The 22335-nt window shown below is 40.2% G+C and overlaps 2 protein-coding genes across 5 annotated transcripts in view; one reads left to right on the top strand and one right to left on the bottom strand.

Moving 5' to 3' along the window:
• Positions 1-2805: 2805 nt before the first annotated feature.
• Positions 2806-20837, bottom strand: LOC311264551 (serine hydroxymethyltransferase, mitochondrial-like). 4 transcript variants are annotated; one of them, XM_084365505.1, is made up of 13 exons: positions 20694-20837; positions 16025-16117; positions 12831-13025; positions 9968-10047; positions 9245-9445; positions 8069-8150; positions 7810-7932; positions 7441-7580; positions 7035-7197; positions 5985-6084; positions 5393-5548; positions 4995-5102; positions 2806-4077 (listed from the first exon to the last, which is right to left on the bottom strand). In XM_084365505.1, exons 1-13 carry the CDS (start codon positions 20736-20738, stop codon positions 3950-3952), a joined length of 1614 nt encoding a protein of 537 aa, XP_084221631.1. In that variant the 5' UTR covers positions 20739-20837; the 3' UTR covers positions 2806-3949. The 4 variants fall into 4 exon arrangements, with proteins under 4 accessions (XP_084221631.1, XP_084221630.1, XP_084221632.1 ...); XM_084365504.1 differs by lacking the exon at positions 20694-20837 and adding an exon at positions 19834-20058; XM_084365506.1 differs by lacking the exon at positions 16025-16117.
• The window catches only part of mbd6 (methyl-CpG binding domain protein 6), a 29044-nt gene continuing 27486 nt past the window's right edge, over positions 20778-22335 (top strand). The window contains exon 1 of the mRNA XM_084365502.1: positions 20778-20870. The gene's annotated coding sequence lies outside the window, so the exon portion shown is untranslated. The remainder of the gene's footprint in view (positions 20871-22335) is intronic.

Here is a 22335-nt window from a genome sequence, read left to right as displayed (position 1 = left end):
GTTTGTTGCCAATCTACACCGTCTCACACACACATGCAGACAGACGGACGGACAGACGGACAGACAGACAGACAGACAAGTAATTTTCCTCAAACACCTGGATGGAACGGAGATACAGATCTTTTTCCACAATCAGTAATTCTGATGGAGCAGATCCATCTGTTGGCAGTGCAGCTGTCACGTTGCAGCCTGATTGGTGCTTGCACGACCATATTTTGTGTGTGTGTGTGTGTGTGTGTGTGCGCGCACGTGTGTGTGTGTATTTATCTACCAGTGTGTGTGACAGCAGCCCTGAGTCTTTGATCAGCTACAGCGGTGGCAGGATGCTGAGCAGTCACCCAGCATGGTGTTGATGTATGACAGCAGAGCACAGTGTGTTCAACCTAAGTACACAGGCACACACCAGTCGACATCCAGGTATACTGCAGACACAAGCATACACTGTGTATACCATGTACATGATGAGGTGAGTCAGGTGTTACTCACAGTGACTTTTAAAGGAGACATATTATGCTCATTTTCAGGTTACTGATTTTATTCTTGGTTACTACCAGAATAGGTTTAAATGCTTTAATGCTCAAAAAACGCATCAGTTTTCTCATACTGTCCAGTGCTGCAGCACTGTATTCACCCTCTGTTTGAAACACTGTTCTAGCTCCTGTCTCTTTAAGGCCCCCCTCCTGCATACGAAGTCTGCTCTGATTGGTCAGCTCAAACATGCCTGAACCAGCACCACTCACCATGTGTCTGACCGGCTCTGTTGTGTTTCCAGCTTCCAGTTAGTTTCACTTCTACCCTGAATATAGGCATAAATTATCCAAATGTGTGACATGGGGAGGTAATGATGTCAAGAAGTCAGGGAATCAAAGGCGAGACGACTGACGGGGCGTTTCAGGAGTAGTGTTTTCCGTGGGAGAGAGGAGTTCCTGTTGGTGGGGAACTTGGGATTTTTAACTTTCAAGACCTTTTACATGCACACGACCTACAGTACATAAAACACTGAAGGAAAGGAAAGAAAAACAAAAAAGCATAATAGTCTTCTATCTAAAACCACATGAGATCTTTAAAAATAATTCATATTTTGAAGTAACCAAATCTCATCAAACTCTCTTCATACTCAACTCTGCTTCCTCCATTCTTGCTTTATTCTTCAGTGAGACGGGAGTGATGTACGAGGAAATATACATTAGTGGGAACTCTCAGTAGACTAACGGATTTGTCAATCCCTGACTTGTAACTGGATGGTATAAATTAACTTTTTGAGACTGAATCCATGTCATATTAAACACTGACACACAGCGCTTATCCCTCCTTTATTTCCCTCTTTTTTTAATGAATTCCACAGCAGTACCCTTGCCACCTCTGAAGGATAAATTAAAAACAAACCCTTTCAGTCTTACAGGCTTTGTTCAGTGAAGGTGAGACTCGTGTTTCATCCTCTTACGACCTCTCTTTCAGCTCTCTAAGCTCATATTCATCTCATTTCTTCCCCATATTGCAAGTAAAAGAGCGAATGAAGAGAGAAGAAAGAGCAGCGGGCATAAAAAAAAAAACATCCTTTAAACACCACAGGGATTGTTGTGGCAATAAGAAGAGGGGCTAGAGACCTCGGACGATGGAACATGAGGGATCATATGATTTCCCTGAGGATAGTCAAAGGCCTTGAAACACACACACACCAAGTCAAAGGAGTTGTCAGGTCGTGAGAAACAAGCACTAAGATGAAGCGGATGAGTCTTTACTTGTGTTGTGATGCTGCGTGTGTGTGTGTGTGTGTTTGGTTATGCGTTTTCTGACGACAGAGCTGAGAGCTTCCCTGACCTTTGACCTGTGATACAGCTGGACAGTCTCTGTGGAGGGGACACATTCCTCTGGCAGAAGCTGAAGCAATAACCTTCAACCGGAAAATTGGAAGGACAGACCGAGGAGCGGAGAGGGACACAAAGGCGTCTGCCATGAAACAAAAGTCCATTCAGTTCCTCACTGAAATAAATATTTAGCGCTCCAATAGGCAGCAGCAGCGCTTCATGTTGCAAAGCTCGCTTTATAAAAGACTTCAGAGGAAACTTTCCTTTCAGAATAAGAAATAAATCCATCAAAATAAAATAACAACAAAGTTTGTCATTTCAGAGTCGGGGAACGAGGAGGCCGACTCTTTTTTATCCAAGAGTAGAAAGATCTGACTGCAGCAATTTGAGAAACAGTGGGAGAGGAAGCGTTTGAACAAATGTTGTGAGGCTTTTGCGAGGACAGTGAAGGACTCTGGTGTTACATAATGTTCTCATCTTCTCATGTATAAAATATACTACTGTCTGTGTTTGTAAGCATTATGTAATGTGGGTTTGCAGGGAGACGTAAAAAGACGGTATCAGAAAAATAAAAATGGTATCAAAGGGAGTAGGAAATTCTGCAGATGGCTGAGTGATGAAGGTCTCACAATTCATTCACATAACAATACCGGCAGTCCAGTGGAGATCAGAAGTCTTTATAAGATAAATCAGCTTGTTGAATAAACGTCATCAGTTACTGTAAAGGTTTTTCTCAGGATGTGAAGCTCTGGCTCCAACCATTTTCCACTGTCACTATATAAAGATCAACATTTATTTTGTTTTTCTGGACTTTTCCCTGAGGGTGACAGTAAGAGGAAGTGCCAGCAGCTTAACACGGATCAGTGTTTATAAACACTGCAGAGTCTCCTCCCTCCTGCCGCTGTAAACATAAATCATCTGCCTCTAGCAAATGAACTTGTGTGTCACAGAGCAGCAGGTATTCATGCAGGTGACAACAGAGAAAATTCAACAAACCTGAACATTCAGGGTCCCCCCTTTTTTTTTTTATTGAAATGAAGATGTACAGTATATACATTGTACATTCTCCACAAATCCTTTACAATACAAAGCAAAGTGAAGGTATAGAAGATGGAAAGGTAGTATACAAAAAAATCCCCCTAAAAACATAGTTTGAAAATGTTTTTTGCTGTTTCCCCTTTTCGATTTATGGTTTTCTAAGTGTAAGCTGAGTGTGTGTTCGATTCCCAAAACAGCTGCTATGAGTTTTACCCCAGTTTTCCAAGACCTGGACAAAACCTGACACTGATAAGGCCTCTAAAAATAGTCTAGTGACAATAAGCCGAATACCTAAAACACTCAAGGTCCTGTGTGAAACTGGAAAATGTATGACAGCAAGTGCAGCAGCTGTTGACGTACTGACTGCAAGGTTACGTGTGTTACCATTCAACATTTTTAGGCCACTGAAAACAGTCTTGATGGAAAAGCATTCATCATTATCAGCCTCATTATCACTCGCCTGCAAACCCCCCCCCCAATAAATTTCCATGTCTTGCAGGTACACACCTGATTGGGAGTGGGGATTGTTCACAGTACTGTTATAAGTAGGGTGCCAATGAAACCGGCTGATGTGAAACATTTCTCAGTTTTTACATCACCTCATAACTGTTTTATCACTTCATAAGGCGCATAAGACATTCAGGAGACACTTCTAGTCCTCGATATTTAGCATTTATAAGCAGTAACTCAAATAAATGGTAACAAACTATAAAGTAGTTATAAACAGATAGTGTTTATTAATGTATTTGTCAACAATTATAAATTATCCTATGAAAATGTCATCCTTCATTATCTGTTTTTACACTGGCCTCTACTAATGAATGCATCACAGAAGGAGTGATAGTTTCTGACAAACGCATTAATTAACACTTACAACTGTTTACAAAGACATTATAGTCTGTTTTAAACCATTTATTAAACGTTTATACACTGCTTATAAATGCCAAATTTGGGATTCGAAGTGTTGCCGACATTTAATAATAATATGACTTATATATGACTTTTTCAGACTTTGACAGTGACCATTATTTTAGAGGAGCTCTGAAGGATTAAGCATCTGTCCAGGATGTGATGGGGAAACTGCCCTTGTGCATGTGTTGTTATTAGTGGTCAGTGAATCCCGGCATGGGGAAGGGCCTGGCAAATAGCTCCACCCGCTGGCGTAGCTCTGCGATGCGCGACACTGTCTCTGAGTCCTCCAGCAGGAAGGACTTGAAACTGGCCAGATTTCCTGTTGATAATTTCAAACACATCTGTTAAAAAAATATCCTGCAACACTGTGAACATCGTGGATCTGTCCCTGGCATGTGCTCGAAAACCTGTTAGGGAGTGTGTAAAAATAGGTAGGCAGGCTGAACATTATGTTTATCTTAAAAACAAAAAAACAAACAAAAAAAAAGCAAGGCTCTCTCCAGCATTACTAATATTTTCTTTGGACCATCACTCTGAGGGGAAATGTAGGACAATCCCTCCAATATCTCAAGAAATCATAAAGGCATTGATTCATTTACACGTTAATAACTAAAGCTGACCAAAGAATTAAAGATGGTGTATTCAATTTAAATAAAAATATATATTTGCAGCGACCATTTTCACAAACCCAACAGACGTGGATTCAGACTTCCCTCCCTTCAGGAAAATGTTCTGTTAGCAAAGTAACTAATGCTGTAACATTACCCTCAGCTGCCAGTTTATTTGGTACACCTGGCTTAAACTAAAGCAGTCTTGCAATGACTGCTGCCGTCATGAAGTTCAAAATATTCAGTTTTTGTTAAAAATGCTTAAAAGGTGTTAATTCAACTTCACGTGACTATTATTTTGTCCACCCCATTATATCATTAAGGACTGGCTAAATACCAGGTACAACTCTCTCTCTATATATAACACAGTACAATTCAATAGCTATAAAACTGAACATTTAAGAAAGGGGGCTTTCTTGCAGAACTGTTCATAAACGGGCAACTGTGTTTATATTTGTAAAAATATTATGTTGTGAAAAAACACAGCGGTCATAAACCATGAGAAGCCTTCTGAACAGACAGTATGTCCCCATATTGTATCTACCAGTATATAAATTGTCAAACTCCACCACTCTCACTGGATAAATCAGAAGTCTACTCAAAACAGAGAAATGTCTTCCTCTCTCACCTGTCTTCTTCTTCACATCCAGCGCGATCTGAATCCCTTCATCAATAAACTCCACAACCTTTTCAAAGTCTGCCTCCTTCAACTGTCGGGATGTCAGAGCTGGAGTTCCTGTAAGAGAATTTAAAAAATGAAGATATGACGATATTAGGACGATCACTATTGATAAAGTTAATAAAAAGGTTAAGACTAGTACGATTGAGAGACACACGCTGACATATTGACTGACAGGCTAATGGAGAGACGGAGGGACAAAGGACAAAGATACACAGAGAGAGAAGAAAGGCAGGAAGACTGACTGGTTGACAGATTTTGCCCAAACAACCTCCACTCCTGCAGCTCTTCACCAACAACAATCCGCTGACCAACACAAGCTTTAAAGTCGCTAATCTGATGAATACCGAGTCTGAGTCCTCCTGGAGTCAGAGCGCTCTTGTCTCCAGGGCAGGTGTTCTTGTTGGCGGTGATGGACACCAGCTCCAGCACCCTCTCAGCTCGAGCCCCGTCCATCCCACGAGTTCGAAGGTCAACCAAGACCAGGTGGTTGTCTGTTCCACCTGAGAGGAGGAGGAGGCGGAGGAGAGCGAGATATTAGTTTGGTTAATGGTATAATTATATTCAGTTCAGGGGAAAATGTGTCAGTGAGATACATTTTCATTTCCCTCCACTCTCTACTCAAACCTTCATACAGGCAACGATAAACTTATCATTCCTTTAAAATTCCTCGTAATAATGTCTTTTTTCCCACTCAGCTGTCAAGAGAAGCTTAAGTAAACTCTTCCAAAGTCATAATAACAGAATGCAAATGAGGTCGGAGCAAATAGAGAGACTATCCAAAAGCAATTGCATCACGTATTATGAGTCGTAGAAATGCAATAATACTTCAGATGCTAAATCTAATTTCATAGTCAGTGAAAAAAAAAAACAAATTAACTTTCTTTATATGTTTATATGTTTTGTACACAAAAAATAAACATAAAAAGCACTCTGTACCGGACACTAGGGTGTAGCCTTTCTTCAACAGAGCATTAGCCATGGCCTTGGCATTCAGCATCACTTGAGCGATGTACTGTTTGAACATGGGAGTGGAGGCCTGCAGAGAAAGAAATTACACGGTATAAAGAAAAGACGATATCAGGACACTCCAGATGACAAGTAACTCTTTATACATGGGCTGCTGAAAATAAGCTGCAGTTCAAAATGTGCCAAGTTTTCACAAAGGATTTTCTCTCCTATTTGCTTTTCTATTGATGAATATTAATAATTAAGCTCAATCCCACTTCCAATTTTTACCCTCTACTCCTCATTTTCAAGTGCCCCTGTTAGAAAGGATAGCTGTTGAATTCCCCCCCTATGAAATGGGACAACCCTACAAGACCCTCATACGTTATCAGTGGATGGCGTTTACTCTGTTGGCATTTGCTTCATTACCTGGCCACTAGCAAACCATGCTCCTACCCTGCCAGTCTGCACCATGAATGTATTATAGACCTGGATATGATGGCACTGCTCAGCTTTGCTTCCAGTTTTGACAAGTGGCCACCTGTGGTATTGCAGCAAAACATTCCTCTGCGACCATAAAAACATTTCCCCATAGAGCAATATTAAAAAAGAGATGTCTGTACAACTGTTGACACCTCGAACTACAAACAAGGTCAATTATGACAAGACTAGAGCAGCAACTTCGCTGCTGGATTTATTATTATTTATTTATTGAAATTACGCCTGTCATATGCCATCACGGGGGGAATGCAACTTCGATGTCATGCACAAATCAGCAATAACAATGTAACTTTAAGCTACAGAGTCATCACCAACCTAGTAGCGATTGGACCATAATACATGGAATTGACAGAGTTATCATTACCCTCAGTTTGAAGGGCAACTCTGAAAAACCTGTGTTTGACAGCCATATAGCCCTAACACCTTGTCCTACCCCGTGACACCCTACCCCAAGTCCTGGACAAGCAAAATGGAGGAGTCTGGCTAAGAGGAAGGGGCAAGGTGTGTATTGGGATGGAGCCCTAAAGTTGATATATGGACCTGTTTGAGGGCGACGGCCACCCCAGCAATGGCATGGTTGTGAGGTCCTCCCTGAAGTGATGGGAACACGGCAAAGTTCACCCTGTCCTGGAGGTCATAGGTCACCTCTCGACCTTTTTTATCCACAGACCGCACACCTTTCCGGTAGAAGATCAGACCGGCCCTGCAGAGTGAAGAGAAAAAGCTAGTGTACTCAACCTTTTTCACTTGACATTAAACAGTACGATTCTGCATGGTTTGTTATATTTATGCTCTAGTTTAAGATCCAAAGCCACATGGTCTCATGTCACATCAAGTACAATCGTTACTGTTTTTTTTAATAACTTTTTTACCTTGACCAGACTACTATATCACTTATTCAGTGACAAATGAAAAAGTCATTCACACACAACATTCAGGCCCTCACCTTGCCCCACGCAGGGACTTATGGGTAGTGGAGGTGACCAGGTCAGCGTGCTCGAAAGGAGAGGGAACAGCTCCTGCTGCCACCAGGCCACTGATATGAGCCATGTCTGCCAGCAGGTACGCGTTAAGCTCCACACACAGCTGAAACGCACACAGTCACAAACATTGAGTGACTCTTTCATCATTCTTTTAACTTGTGTTCTTTCTTTTTTTAAAAACCTATTTTATTTCCCTTATATTCAAAATTTTCTGCTTTAAGGAATAAAAAAAACCCTGCTTTTTCATAGAGTTAAGGGCTATATAAACATTTTAAACAACTACTTGAGCCACAAGTACTTCAGAAAGACATAACTCCCGACATAAGACATACCTTCTTCATGCGAGGGTAGTCGAGTAGGCGAGCGTAGGCGCTGGTTCCTGCTATGATGAGTCTGGGTCTGAAGAGTCGGGCCGTCTTCTCCAGCTGGTCATAATCTATCAGACCTGTTTTGGGCTGAGATGATACAGTGCGACAGGGATAAGAGAAGATTCACACAAATGTCAAAAGCTAGCTCAACTGTTTTTCTTCCCAGAATCACTTTGACAATGTTGAATTTGAAACATTTTAAAGTTAAAACCAAATTACCCACATCCAGCTTGTAAGGCATCGATTCAAAGTAGATGGAGGTGGCTGAGATTCTCTTGGTGTCTGTCATGTAGCCGTGGGTAAGGCTGAATGTAATAGAATAAAAATAACGTTGTGAACTTATTCTGACCTCTACATCCTCTCTCTCTTTCTCTTCAATATGAACAGTTCAAAATATGTAATGAAATATAGCAATGAGAATAATTTCTTGGTGCTTCAAAAACCTTCTTCACTTTGATCTACAGATCTTATACATGAATTCATCTGGTTACGTAAACACTAGATCTTCCTGATATTACATTGTTGGTCTAATGTTGTTTCATTTTGTTTGCTTTTGCCACAAGGGTATCATTCTTCTGTCTATTGTTTTAACTCATAATATATCATTTTTGTATGAATTTATATCAAAATCCAGCCCGTCTTCTTATTGTACCTCTACCAACTTCAGCCAGCCATCTTGTAAGTATAAAGTGTCTACTAAATAAAAGTCTCACGTCTGCAGCTCAACTATCACCTGCAGCAGTAATACGACTCAAAGGCGTGTTATTGGAAAAATTATTGTTTACATTTCCCACCGTTCTGTTGATGTACTTAAAAATACATTGAGTTCAAAGAGGCTGGTATACTGTGACAACTCCAGACTGTGTGACTAACACTTTGTCATTTACATTAATTCCTCTTGACATTTAGTCCTATTAAAACATCCAGTTTCATGCAGGAAAATGTCAAAACATTTCATGACACATTTAACAAAAGTATGATAACTGTCAGAAACCTGTAATGTAATAACATAAATGCATCCAGTTAGATTATCTAATAATTCATTGTTATGATGACACATAACATTATTACTAAATCAGCAATTATTACTTGTACTTTTCTATGGAACATAGCGAGTGAGTTACCTTTATCATATGTTTGGTCAATTAAAGTCAAATTTGATTGTTAACTCTAAAAACCCAATTTGAGTAAAAATGTTTGAATCTAAACTGAACTGTCACATTTTTGTAAAAAAAAACAAAAACAAACAAGCAAAACCAATAATGTACTCCCAGGTATAATTAGATTTACAGGTCAGTTGCTTCTTGTTTAATTAGTGTTCTGGTGTAAGATTGTTGTTTCTATCAAATTTGACAAACAGTTGTTACAATGTTAGTTGTGTTTCAACATGTTCACTCACTGTCCTCCATCAGGCAGATCCAGGCCCATGATGCGGTCATGAGGCTTCAGTACAGACGTGTAGGCTGCAAAATTAGCGGGGGATCCGGAGTACGGCTGCACATTGATTCCCCACAGATTTGGGTCCAGACCGAAGGTGTCGAGCGCTCGCTTCTGACACAGCAGCTCGATCTTGTCTACAATCTCTGCACCTCCATAGTACCTGAGAAAGACAAAAGGCATTGATTAAGTATCATATCAAATTGTATCATACTGTATTGTAAAGTATCCTTTTGTATCGTTCTGTATAGTATCATATTGTAATATATCATATTGTAACGTAGTATATCATTTTGTATCGTTCTGTATAGTATGGTATTGTAAAATTGTGTGTTATCATACTGTATTATATCTTAGTCTAATGCATTTTATCATTTTGTATTGTTTAGTATCACACTGTATTGTACCGTGTTGCATTGTATTGATTTGTATCATATGGTATGGTATCATAATCTAGCGTACCATACTGAAGCATATCACATCTTATTGTGTCGTTCTGTTTCAAATGGTATTGTTTTATACTGGATCTTTTGACATTGTAGCACATTATGCCATAGCCTTTTTTTTTATCATACTGTATTATGTTTCATTGTTTCATATTCTGTCTTATTATTTCGTATTGCATTGAAAGTTTTGTAATGATTGTTATGATATATTTTGGAAAGTGTACCCTCCGTGTACTTACCTTTGTCCTGGGTATCCCTCTGAGTATTTGTTGTTCAGACAGGAGCCCTGGGCCTCAAGCGCTGCACGGCTGCAGAAGTTCTGACAGGACAAACAAGCACAATGTCAAGATCCAGAGTCACAGTCCGTACACTTTTTACCATGCGTATATATTCAGCACACTGCCACCATCCAAATATAACCTTTATTTACTTAGAGATGGGTTACTGAACACCTCGGCTGTTTTTCAGCAAGACCCAGCTACACATTTCAACCACAGTATAAACTTGAGTTATCCACGATGCAATTTAGTTTAAACTGTGAGCATTTCTCTTGCAAATACCAATTTAAAAACAATAAGACATGCTCCAGAGTCAGGGAAGACTAAATCTGTTAAATTTGTTGCATAAATCTTACAAAAGGCTCATCACAACCTCTTCTAGAGGCTGCAAATATGAGTTAAATTAGCTTATCTAAAAATATTCAAGTATAATAGGTGATCTAGTTTAGTCTAGGTTCAGCACAGTGTCAAATCTCCCAAAGACAGTAGTGAATTATTTTTTCTCGCTGTCTCTCAGTCTCTTTTTTCTCCCCCTCTCACTTCTGCTCATCTTCTCCCTCTCTCTGTCTCCCTCTGTCCTCCTCAGCCGCCCCCTCTGCCTTGTTATTATACTAAAACTGTCACTGTTCAGGGATCCCTCAATCATTCCAGTGGGATTTATAACCGGTCCCACAGGTGACATAAATCTCTCTCTATGACAACTCAAAACACTATCTCGAATCACACACACACACACACACACACATAAACACACACACAAAAGTGATCGCCCATACTCTGCTGTCTCAACATAAAAAGTAGAGATCAATGGCAGAAATCACAAAGGCAACCTAATGGGATCATTTGACTGTGTTCCTGAAGAAAAAAAACAGGGACTCTCCATTGGGAGTCAGCCTGCTGCGGCGACTGACAGCACATGCACAAGGAGATGAAAATCTTTCAGATGTCATTGTGACTGATAGTGCTGTGGATACATAATTGCTGGAGAATAAAAGAATGAAAGCTCCTTTCTTTTCCCACAGCTTCCACTTAAATGAAATCAGTGAAATGTGAGGGGAAAAATGGGAAGGAAATCTCAGTGAACTCTCTGAAGAAAAATTCTAGAAACTGAAACTCTAGTGACTTGTGGTTACAGTGTTGAAGGAGGCTCCACTTCAATCTAAGCTGTTTTTCTTGCTTCCTGTCTCACATACTGAAATCTGTCTACAGGAAAGCACAAAGAATAATTAGCAACATCTTTAAATGCATTCCATGTAGGTAATAAACCACACTTTGCAGGTCGCCAGTTCACAGTTAAATTGCACATTAAGTAATTATTGCACATATTGCATATGATTATTAAATGTAATTATTGTGGCACAACCTCATCTACTGACAAGCAGGCGAGACAGAGGAAATTTACCTGAGAAAAAAAGACTCAGATAAATTAAATTAATAGATTTTGGCCTTTGCAAATGCTGTAAAGTAATCTTTGTGAAAGTTCATATGTCAAAACACAGCTGTTTTTCCTATACCACTTTCACACACAGACTATGTGTGACGCAAGATACTGAACAAACATTTCACTGCTGATCATCCTCATCAGACCAATGGTCATGGGTCATCATAGTTTACATACAACCTGCATCTGAATGGTGTTTTTATAATGAGAATAAACACAGAAGAGGTTGTAAGTATAACTTTTAAAGCTTTTTTCTTTACTTGATCACCAAGTTGGCGACAACTTGTAGTTTTAATTGATTTGTAAATATTCAAGAAACTCTGGAAACCCTGAGAAGGTTACATACATTGCCAACATCTGTTATAGTAACTCTATGTACCCTGGGTCCTCAACAGGAGGTCCACGACCCCTAGGATGTCCCCAGAGTAACTGCATAGGGGCCGCCACATTATTGTTTGATAATATTTTTAAAGCTTTGAAATGTTCAAAAATGTAAATGTGTCTGAAAAAACACATTAACATGAATCCAACATATTATAAGCAGAGATACAATGAATGCAAAAAAACCCATATGATTTAACAACATCGACGATAGTCTGCCCCTGATTCCTCGTGCAATCATGTGAGCAAGCTAACGAACGTGTGTGCTAAATCACTGCGGCACAAATCTATTACAGTGAACTAGTAAGCTAAATATTATTGAAAACACATTGGCCAGCTATCTGTTTTATTTTCCCAAGTGTATGGACATTTCTTGTGAGCCACAATTGATTGTTTTTGTTTTACCTCAGGAACTACCTGAATAATTTCAGAGGGTGAGGCTATCGTGCTAATATGCAATGCTAGAACTGTTGCCGGTCTCTTTATACAGTTAGACCACTCTGCACATGTTGTAGGCCTGGTTTAATATGCAACAGAACTAACCCTTTACAACAGATGTAACATATTAAAAGCTGGGTTAGATAGCAAGTGTCGATCCATTTACAATAATGGAAAACAAATATTTTCCCTAGGTCATTGCTTCAGTTTACGAATCTTGTTGCACTGTGCTTTTAAACAAATTTAAGGTCCTGTTGTCCTTGTGCCATTACTGTACATGTAGTTGGTTCAGGGATGTGTATGAAACTTTAATAATTTTTTCCTCATTATTCTAAATAAATTATTCTTACTTACAATTTCTCTCCACCCATCAGTTTCAGTTTGAATATGCTTCATTGGCTTCAATGATTCTAAAGTCAACTAACCTTCATCACATCAATAGTTAATGATAACTGTAACAAAACATTGAGAATTATAAATGAATGTGATTCAAACATTTAATGAAACACAAGATATCTCCTCTCCACCGCTTCTGTCTCTCTCCTCTTTATGTGGAGGCCTCACCTCTGATGCGATGAGCTCGAGCCCCCGACACTGTCTGTCCTTCTCCTGCTGCAGGAGGCTCCACATCTCTGGGTCGTCCTGGGCCAGGCTCTCCTGTCCAGTCCATCCACCAGCACTGCTGAGGCCTCGCCTGCATGACTCCGCTGTGACCTGCCCCTCCCGGCCCAAACATCCTGAAGCCCTGAGGAGGAGGGGCTGCATGGTGTGGTGGATGAACACATAATTTCAGTCAACAACTAAATCCTATGAACAGTGGTTGTAAAACTGTTCTGTCACAGGAATTAAATGTAAGAAAATGTTTAAAATTCTGTGTGGGAGGACCCTGGAGATATGGTGCAGTATTTCTCAAAACGTGCTGCTCCATTTAACAACTCAGTGTAGTCAATAAAGGCTTAATGAGAAGACAAATACTAAGTCATAGGATTTGATGCAACTCTCTATTGTGAGTTTCTGGGGGGTTTCTTTTTGTTGTTGTTGTCCAAGATTGCTCCTTTGGTGTCTTTTGAAAACCTCAGTAACAGTGAGCCTGTGCAGAAACGCTTTCATCACTCAAAATTATAATACTTTGCACCGGGGGTTTGGAAACAAGGGGGTTAGAATAATGTGTCTTTTGATGTTCTAAACAAGCCATTAAATGAAAGGCTGTGAAAAAGCAAAGGTGTTAATCATTGGAGTGGTTATGGAAAACCTTGGACATGGAAAGTAAAAAGAGGTCCAGCCACACATGCATTGACTTATTTATCAGGGTCTTGTTTGTTGAAGCAGCTTGTAGCTGCATGATAGTTGCGTAACTACAGTATGTGTTACTTTGGCCTAATAGAGATTACTGCTCAAGCATAAATACACGGCGAAGCAAGTCTCCTTTCATCTTTTGTGTTCATTATGTTTCCTAAGCCTTGAGTATATTAAGTCTTGCATAAAGCGTAGCATGTACAGTCAACTTTCCTTCAACAACAAAAACATATTCTGGGACACAGTAGCACTCTTTTCACACTCAAATCACACAGTTATCAAACAGACACAGTGACACTTACACAACTGGACTGACAAATTGAAAACATAACACAATCTTCAAACCAGACATTTCTATCTGGGTTGAGGTAATCTGAGGTGAGAAGTTGACCTAGTTTGCAATAAAAATGTTATATCTGCTCTTCTGAGCTGGGAGAGAAATCTACAAATGTTGATACAAGTCGACATGTACATACAGTCAATAAAGCTCAAGATGCATTATAGAATAAATACTCACCCGTAAGGTTTGCCGTAATGACAGAGAAAGCATGTCTGCGACAGCTGAGGGCTGGGAAAACAGAAAACTATTCAAGGTGCAAAGGGTGAGAGTAAAACCAGTACTGGAGGGGAGCCAAGGACAAGCAGACTTTGCTTCACCGATAACTGACTGCAACAGCAAATTATCTGTTTCATTTCACCCTGTATCAGTTCTTTGAAGAAGACATATCTAATCAATCATAGTCACTGTACAGGCAAGCAATTCATTTCCATTGTAAAAAAAGCACTTGATTTCAGTCCGTGTTTCAAAAACTACAGATGATTCCCTAAAGATGTATCTATTTTGTATTATTAATGAGCCGAGAAATCATATTTTTCAAATAGTGAATATCAAATTTTGGATTTAAAGGCTTCACTTCTGTTAATGCATATTCAGAGAAGATTCAGAAAACATTCTTCACACAAAGTGATACCACGGGTCGAGTCAGTTTCTGACACTGTAGAGCCTCTGGCAGATGAGTAATTGACAAACACAAAGCTCACATTACAAATCTCATCATTAACAAGTGCTCCTATTAATCATAGGCTGTATAAAAACATGGACATAGTCTTGTGACGTCACCAATAGCTTTCTGACAAATCATTGGTAAAGCTCAGTGTGGTGCCTCCTGATGCCATCTTGGCAGTGCTTGACTCCACTTAACTTCCGGCTAATCCAACAATGGGCAAAGAGGTGGAGCACCGTGGACCGTGGTGGAGCTGAGGCCGGCCGAATGAGGCCTGGTTGCTGATAGCTAGCTAGGCAGCTAGCTGTTTCAAAGTGCTCATGACCTTAAATATGCATAACTTTTAGCCCTAGTATAATTTAAACAGGCGAGTTACATGAAAATGCACATCAGGCCATAAACATGTTTATTTATGCTGTAAAGTGGGTCATTTCACCATGGGGTCTTCTGGAGCCAACCTCAAGTGGCCATTCGAGGAATTACAGTTTTTGGCACTTCCACATTGGCTTAATTTTTTCAGCCCCAGAGGTTGCTTCTTTGCTTTCAATACATTTACACAAGCTTTTGGACTCATTGACATGTTGAAAATGTGTTTTTAGCAACATATAAAAAACAGATAATCACGAACATTAACTAAACGCATGATTTTGAAGGATGTATGAAAAGTCAGAGTTTCACATCTCAGTTTTAGTGCTTCAGAATCCGTCATCCAAAGTGCTGCTGGTTCTGCTCCGTCTGAAAGTTGTGGTCCGGACAGACTTTCTGCACCAGCCTGTAATCGGTGCCGGTGAAGGCGATGAAGATGCATATAACCTTAAAGGGTTTGGCACAGATCCAGGCTGCCTGGGACTGGGTGTTTTCTGAGTAGCAGGTCTGACCTGGGTCATACATGCAGGGCTTGGTCTTCTTGGACCGGTTGGTTCTCTGGTATTCGATCCTGCAGTTGAGTTCGGTCACCATCACCACATCCTGCTGCTGCTGCTTCTGCTGGTCCACAGGGGTTGAGCTGGTGGACTGAGGTGGGCTCTGGAACTGGGATGACAGATCTGGAACCAGGACTGTGTTTTTGGTGTCAGTGGCCTGAGCTGCCTGATCCAAAACCTCCCATCCAACAACTTTAGAGGGCGGGACGATGCTGACGGATATGTTCCCCAGACGGGACGAGTTGTGTCTGAAGTAGACGCTGAACGTGCCATTGATGTGGTCGACAATCTTCCCGGTCACCAGCAGGCTGAACTTCACCGTTTTCACATTGAAGTAAAAGTCGCCCCAGCCCAGGATCTTCTTGGACTTTGGGGATGTTTTTGCAGGAGGTTTGGATTTAGGAGGAGGACGATACAGATACTGATCCAGGGCTTGCGAGAAGTTTTGAGGCCATCCGTATGGGCCGAGGGAGCCGTACGCAGGTGTTTTGTGTTTGGTGGAGATGATCTGTAAGTCTTTGGAGATATGTTTTACCTTCAAAGCAGCTCGCACAGAGTCATCTCTTTCTCCTTCCTCCTCTCTCCATGGTTGGCTTGGAAAGTTAGAAGGTTTGGCTGTTTCTTGGACCTGTCGACAACAAAATTTAAATGAAGGATAGCTTATAATTCAAAGGACTGGTGTACAGAATTTAGGGTCATCTAGTGATGAGGTTACAGACTGTAAGCAACTGAACACTCCAAATGCTAAAACATGAAAGTCCCACTCTAGAGCCAGTGTTTGAAATCTCCCTTCTGGGCTACTGTTGAGACATGGCAGTGCAAAATGGAGGACTCCGTGGGGAGGACCAACTCCCTCTTTAGGCATAAATGTATTATTCTAAAGCCTTGCTCTGACAAAAGATTTGTGAAGAGACGAGTTGAAGCTTGCTACTACTTGCAATCAAGCCCCCAGGAAGAGCACCTGGGGACAGCTAATAGTCAGAAGGAACTTTGTAACTCCGACAACACTAAAGCTTTGTTTATATCATTCTACATTCATCAGAGGTACTTAAATACTTGTGCATAGTTTTAAATCACCCAATATTAGCTCTGTGAGAGAACAAACAACTTTGTCAACTCTAAATACAGCATCACAGGATTCGTTTTGTGTTGGATGCACTGTAGAAGGCAAGACAGACCTGAGAGGAGAGGGGACTAGACCAGCAGGACGACCGCAGATAAAGGACAGATTCACTGTAGCTACATTACAAGGTAGCAGGTAATCGATTAAAATAATCATGCTTTGATGTGTCAGCCCTCTGAATGAGAATTGACTGCGATCAATAGGTCAGCTCCTTCAGGCAAGGACTGAAGAAACAAGTAGCATGCACACACACACAGTCACATTCATATTTCCATTAACACATTTTAATCTTCCTGTCCTCCCTCATGTGCTCTCCCTCTCTCCCCTGTTAAAACCTTCAATCCTCTTTTCAATGCGACCTTGATGATGGACTGAATCTAAGGGCTTATTAATCAATATTAATCAAACAGATAACTGTTGGAGATGCTGCAGAGAATCATTTAAACAATATACATTTACAGTACATGATGTATGAAAGGGCTAAATATCTGCAAACAGTTTTAAATATTAAGCTCCTTCTGTGCCGAACATGTCTCAGCTGTCTAAAAAAAGACTAAAAATCACTCTTTCCCCTTTTCACCTTTCTCCTCCTCCTCATCCCCTTAAATATCACATTTTCCATCCTTAAATTGATTTGGATTACATCCTTGGAATTAATAAGAGATTAAGCCGTCACCTGGATTCAGCTTGTCGGGCTATTATTTCATACGAAGAGCACTTCATGTTTTATTCACTTTCTGGATTTCTCCAGCATCCCATACATATTCTCCTCCTTCCAATTACTGTCCCTCATAAATTTTACACTGTACAAAAGGTATGTCACACGTATACAGTATGCAATTACTTTACTAACATGAGACAGTATGCTTGAGCAGTTTACAGATTAATTGCACAACTTCAATCAAGCAAATCAATATGCTGCTTTAACTTCTTACAATATTAAACTCAAACCAAGTGCTTAGTGAATAAAACAAAACAACTGTTTATTGTGAAACAAACAATAAACAGTTGTGTTTATTCAAAACTCATAAATATTATCCTAGAAAGCACATAATTTATTGCCTTAAGTATTTAACCATTTTAATAAGTAGTATTAGATGATTTTGTAAAGGCGGTGCCAGTTATAGTTTGGTTTTCATAGCTTATACAGACCCAAGTACATTAGAAACACAGAAACATAGTTAATTCCACCTCACGATCACTTAAAATATTACTGCATAAAAAAAACCAACAGAAAAAAACAAGTGAGGCTGTGAAAATCAAGTGCATGTTCAGATTGATGAAGCGGCTTATTATAAGTCAGACAGCTACCTGCTGTCGTGTCTGTTAAAATGCTCGAATCCCAATTAGTGCGGCTATTTATGTGACTGATACAAGATTCACTGCACAGCTGACATGCAGAGCTGTGATGTTTGAGTATAACAAATGTGAAGAGATCATATAATAACAATGTTGTCAAGAATCACTGAGTAATGCATAAAATCTAATTGGGTCATGTGAAGCCAGGTGTCAGGACTTCATTCTCTCTCACTCACTTTTTAAGAGGAAGTGTGAATACAGTGTGGGAGACAGGTCAACATTTTTTTCATGCCCCTGTGTTGGATTGGGCAAAAACTCCTGTGCACTCGTTTAGGTCTTGAATTCTATTTTCATCGTAATGTGTTGAAGGCAGATGGAGGTTTAGGCTTATTCTCACCCTGCTTTTTAAATAAACAGCACCCAGGATGTCATTATTTCTCACCAACAAGTGGGATTCACATCACCCCTAGCACCCCAGTCCTAGTGTGCCAATCTCTGCCTTCTCCAAGTAACCAAGTGAGCTCCAGCTGTGCCTATTGTTACGAGCCTAAATCTGTAGCTATGTGCTGTTCTCACCTACCCTAATTGGAGCCCACTGTGTGACAGCCATGTCATTGGCTCTGTGTCAAGATGCCAGCACAGAAAACTGCAACTGAGCAACAATGGTGGAGTGGATGCAAGCACAACACCTGTGCAAAAGCACCTGCAGAGGCAAAGAAAACTGAAAAACCTGAGAGCAGTAATTGAATTTTTAGGACAGAAGGAACATTTGAGCCATTGGCTATGAGATCCTTAATGTGTTAGTTTTCCACAACTGAACAAAAAGAGTGACAATGTTTCCTCAGCCTTAGGGGTGATGAAAGTTGTTCAAACTGACAAAGACTGTGCAATTATTTAGTTCCAGTAATAAAGCACAACATTAGGTTGCTATGAGGTGTTCAAGTGTCAGTGTTCAAGTTACAGATGTTGCGGCCGGCTGCTCATGCAGCAAAGTTTAGAAAGTTAAATAAAAGACAGGAGAGCAGATTAAATTACAATGTTGCCTGAAAGACAATTACAGACCACGAGACTGGAACGAATTAAAAATGTGATGACGATATTTTGGCTGAGCTTCTCCATCTAATGAAAGATTCAACATTGTCCCGAGCCAGTCTCACATCATGAGATACAAACCTCCAATTCTAAATGCAGAAAACTAAATTATATCAAGACAAAAGACCTAATGCAAATGAATAAAACAACATGTCTCAAATGTTTTGGAAGGTTTTTTTTTTAAGATATGAAAGTCCAAACTGAATCTCAGATCAGTAGAGACAAAGTCAAGTGCTGATAAAACTCTTACTGGAGTCACACCTGAGCTCAATTAACATAATTAACTGGAGTTATCAGCCCTGTCCTTCAGACAATTTAGAGTACTCTTTCTACATGGCATCTCAGCTATAGTCCTTTAAAACTGCCAAAAAAAGCTAAATTTATTTTGAGCTCTGGATCATCTCTAAGAGTACACATTTGTTCAGTTGGTGGATATGGATGGATTTTGTAAGAGAATATTTTCAAATCTTTGATATATTATTGATGTCGGTATATAACACAGAACCAGCACATCCTTCAGTTAAGAAAAAACATGCAAAAGACCTCCTAACAGTGGAAACTGACAAACAAAACACACTGCTTGGTTGTGCAACAACGCTGCAATATGATGAACAGCGGTGGCAGTCCCTCAGAGCATGGGGGGATCTGAGATTAATTAAATTATGACCTATTGGTTGCACACATTAGTAGTGCATATAAGTGCATCTGTAGATGAATAACACTTCCCAGTCCCACAACAACAATAACAGAAGAAAAAAACAAAAACAAAAAACAAAAACAAAACACGTGTTAATAAGGAGAAACACAAAGAGCTCGCTGCTCTCACTCACCGCTGAAGGGAGAAGCCACAGACAGGTGATGGCAAAGTTCAAACACAGCGCCCTCATTTTGCAGCAGCGTCTCTCCATCCAGAGAGCAGGTTGTTTTAGAGGCGATCTTCCCGACTGAGTAAGTGATGGTTTACTGAGTCAAAGCTTACGCTCACTTCAAAAGTAGAGAAGACATTCCGCAGTGAGGGACTCAAAAATCCCCAAGATCTGGAGAGACTACTCATCTGAGTGCTCCCTCCCCCCCCACCATCCCTCTCTCTCTCTCTCTCTCTCTCTCTCTCCTCCTCCTCCTCTGTCCTCCTCTCTCTACCCCTCAACTACCACACACACACACACACACACACACACACACACACACTTGCCACCCTGCTCATTTTCACCACCTGGCCGGTCCTTATTATGACTCATCAACCCGGGGAAAGGCGCTCTCAGGCGGGCACAGTTTGACAGCCCTCCCCGCTGTCCCCGCATACTTTAGCCACGGGGAGGCTGACAAAATGACAAGGGCTCTCTCCGGGAAATATAAAAATCACTGACAAGTCTGCTGAGATGCTGCCACTGCCTCAGCCTATCAGTGAAATTTCAAGCCAGCAAATCACTCCAAGCACTAATAACCAGACAAGTTGTCTTTAATAAAGAATCAGAGCCAGTTTCATGCTCCCCCATGTTTCTAACCGTTTTCAGCTAGCTGTTAGCTTATTAGCATGCTTTAGTGTAATAACTGATAATAAAAAAAGCCCGAGGAGTATCTTTATATCGTCATACGATTTTAAGACGTTTAGAAGACTTAAAATATACGTATATAATGAGCATAAGAAAGTAACTTTTGTTACATTTGTAATCGATATTTTTTAACTTACCCAACCATCGGAACCGGAAATGATGGGCACCGTTATGGCAGCCATATTTAATTGGGTTGAGAGAGTGGAGACCAAGGTGGAGATGAACCTTGTGAAACAGGCAGAAGTTCAAGTTTTTGTGTACAATTTAAGGAGGGTTGTGCCGTAAGAAAACAAGAGACAGCTCTTCAAAACACGGTAATGCCAAAGTGTATTTCGTAAGGAAATCCGCCTTCTGAAAATATCTTTAGCAACGTTAGCTTTAATTGTCCCAGATGTTTTTGCATAGTTTGACTTGTGTTTATGTTTGACCCGTCTGTGACACACATAGTTGATTCAAACGCATTGGTTAGCAAGTCTACATATAGTTTTACATATATCTATAACTCGAGGATATGTTGTATTTATGGCAAGCAAACGAGCAAAAAGGCTTAAATCATAGTTAAGATGTCTCTACGGGAGAGCAGCGCCATCTATTGGAAGCTAACGCTACCCGTTTTTACTAGACGTGTAGGTTGCAATTTTACATCAATAAAGTAAGCTTCTATTTAATTGTCATTGTTATAACGACCTTACTGAGGGGAAAAATGTGTAGTTTTGTGTAGGCTACAGGTTTTAACAGGTTGGGGTGGTACAAGGATGATGGTTAGATGGATACTTTATTGATCCCAAGGGAAATTTAGACATCCAGTAGCTTATAGGACACATACAAAACACAAAAACAAACATATAATAAAAAAGTATTAAAAAGAAAATGTAAACAAGAATTTAAGAGCATGAATAGAATGTAATGATAAAAATACACATACAGCAGTGGAGTGATAGTCTAGCCACCAGGACTATTAACTGTCAACTTACAGTATGTGCAAACTGAGGTAGTTCAGCTGCACGGGGGCGAGGAAGAAGTTCAACTGCAGTTCCTGTAGGCTCAGAGTATTGAGGGAGAAAAGCTTCAGTGTTCACAGAAACATGCCACTGTGCAGTTGATGTCCTTCTAAATTTGAAAGCCTCTTGTGAATAATGTCCATGCTGTACTCAGAGTGTTGTGTATAATTGTGTATTAGCTCTTAGGACAGTGTTCAGTATTGGCATTTGTAATGGGGACGTCTCGTCTGTACACCCGGGGACACCTAAATAAGTGTATTTACATCTAAATTACTTTGATAGAGACTGTTTCTGGGTAGAGGCTGCCCTAAATGTCGTTTATAAATGCGTATATCATTCTTTTTTGTTTATAAGTGATGATTTTGACGTCTTAAAAGGAATACAAATTAAGTGCGCTTAGACATTGTTGTGGAAATGTTAATATATTAAAATATGTTGCCGTGAATTGTGCAGCCAGCCAGAAATAGATGAGATGAGAGTGAAGTTCCGGGTACTCTGCAACCGTAACGTCAGTCTCTTGACACAAATGTAATCTCTGTTATGTGTGCGCATGCGTGCGAGGAAATGCTCGAAAATAACAGTAACACTGTTTCTGTTCATTCATAAAAACATTGCACCTCATCGGTTTGTTCAAGAGTTACTAAAACGTGTGAAGAAAGACAAAAGGACGGGTTTTTTTGTAATCTTAGAAACGATAGATCAGGAAAAAGGAGGCGTGGTCATGCTCGCCAAGTCCCCACAATGCCTAGCGCACATGTGATGGTTACAAGCTTAACTG

Source organism: Pagrus pagrus (assembly GCF_965226575.1).
Source record: "Pagrus pagrus genome assembly, chromosome: 11".
Classification (NCBI taxonomy): domain Eukaryota; kingdom Metazoa; phylum Chordata; class Actinopteri; order Spariformes; family Sparidae; genus Pagrus; species Pagrus pagrus.
The sequence above is the reverse complement of the archived record's forward strand: the minus strand, read 5'-3'. Positions and strand labels throughout refer to the sequence as shown.

Coding starts and splice junctions, on each gene's coding strand:
- LOC311264551 (XM_084365504.1), bottom strand. CDS start 19,911: ATGGAGAGACGCTGCTGCAAAATGAGGGCGCTGTGTTTGAACTTTGCC. Junction 13,026..16,024: donor CTGTGCGAGCTGCTTTGAAG/GTAAAACATATC, acceptor CACACCATGCAG/CCCCTCCTCCTCAGGGCTTC. Junction 8,151..9,244: donor GATCTGCCTGATGGAGGACA/GTGAGTGAACAT, acceptor TATTACATTCAG/CCTTACCCACGGCTACATGA.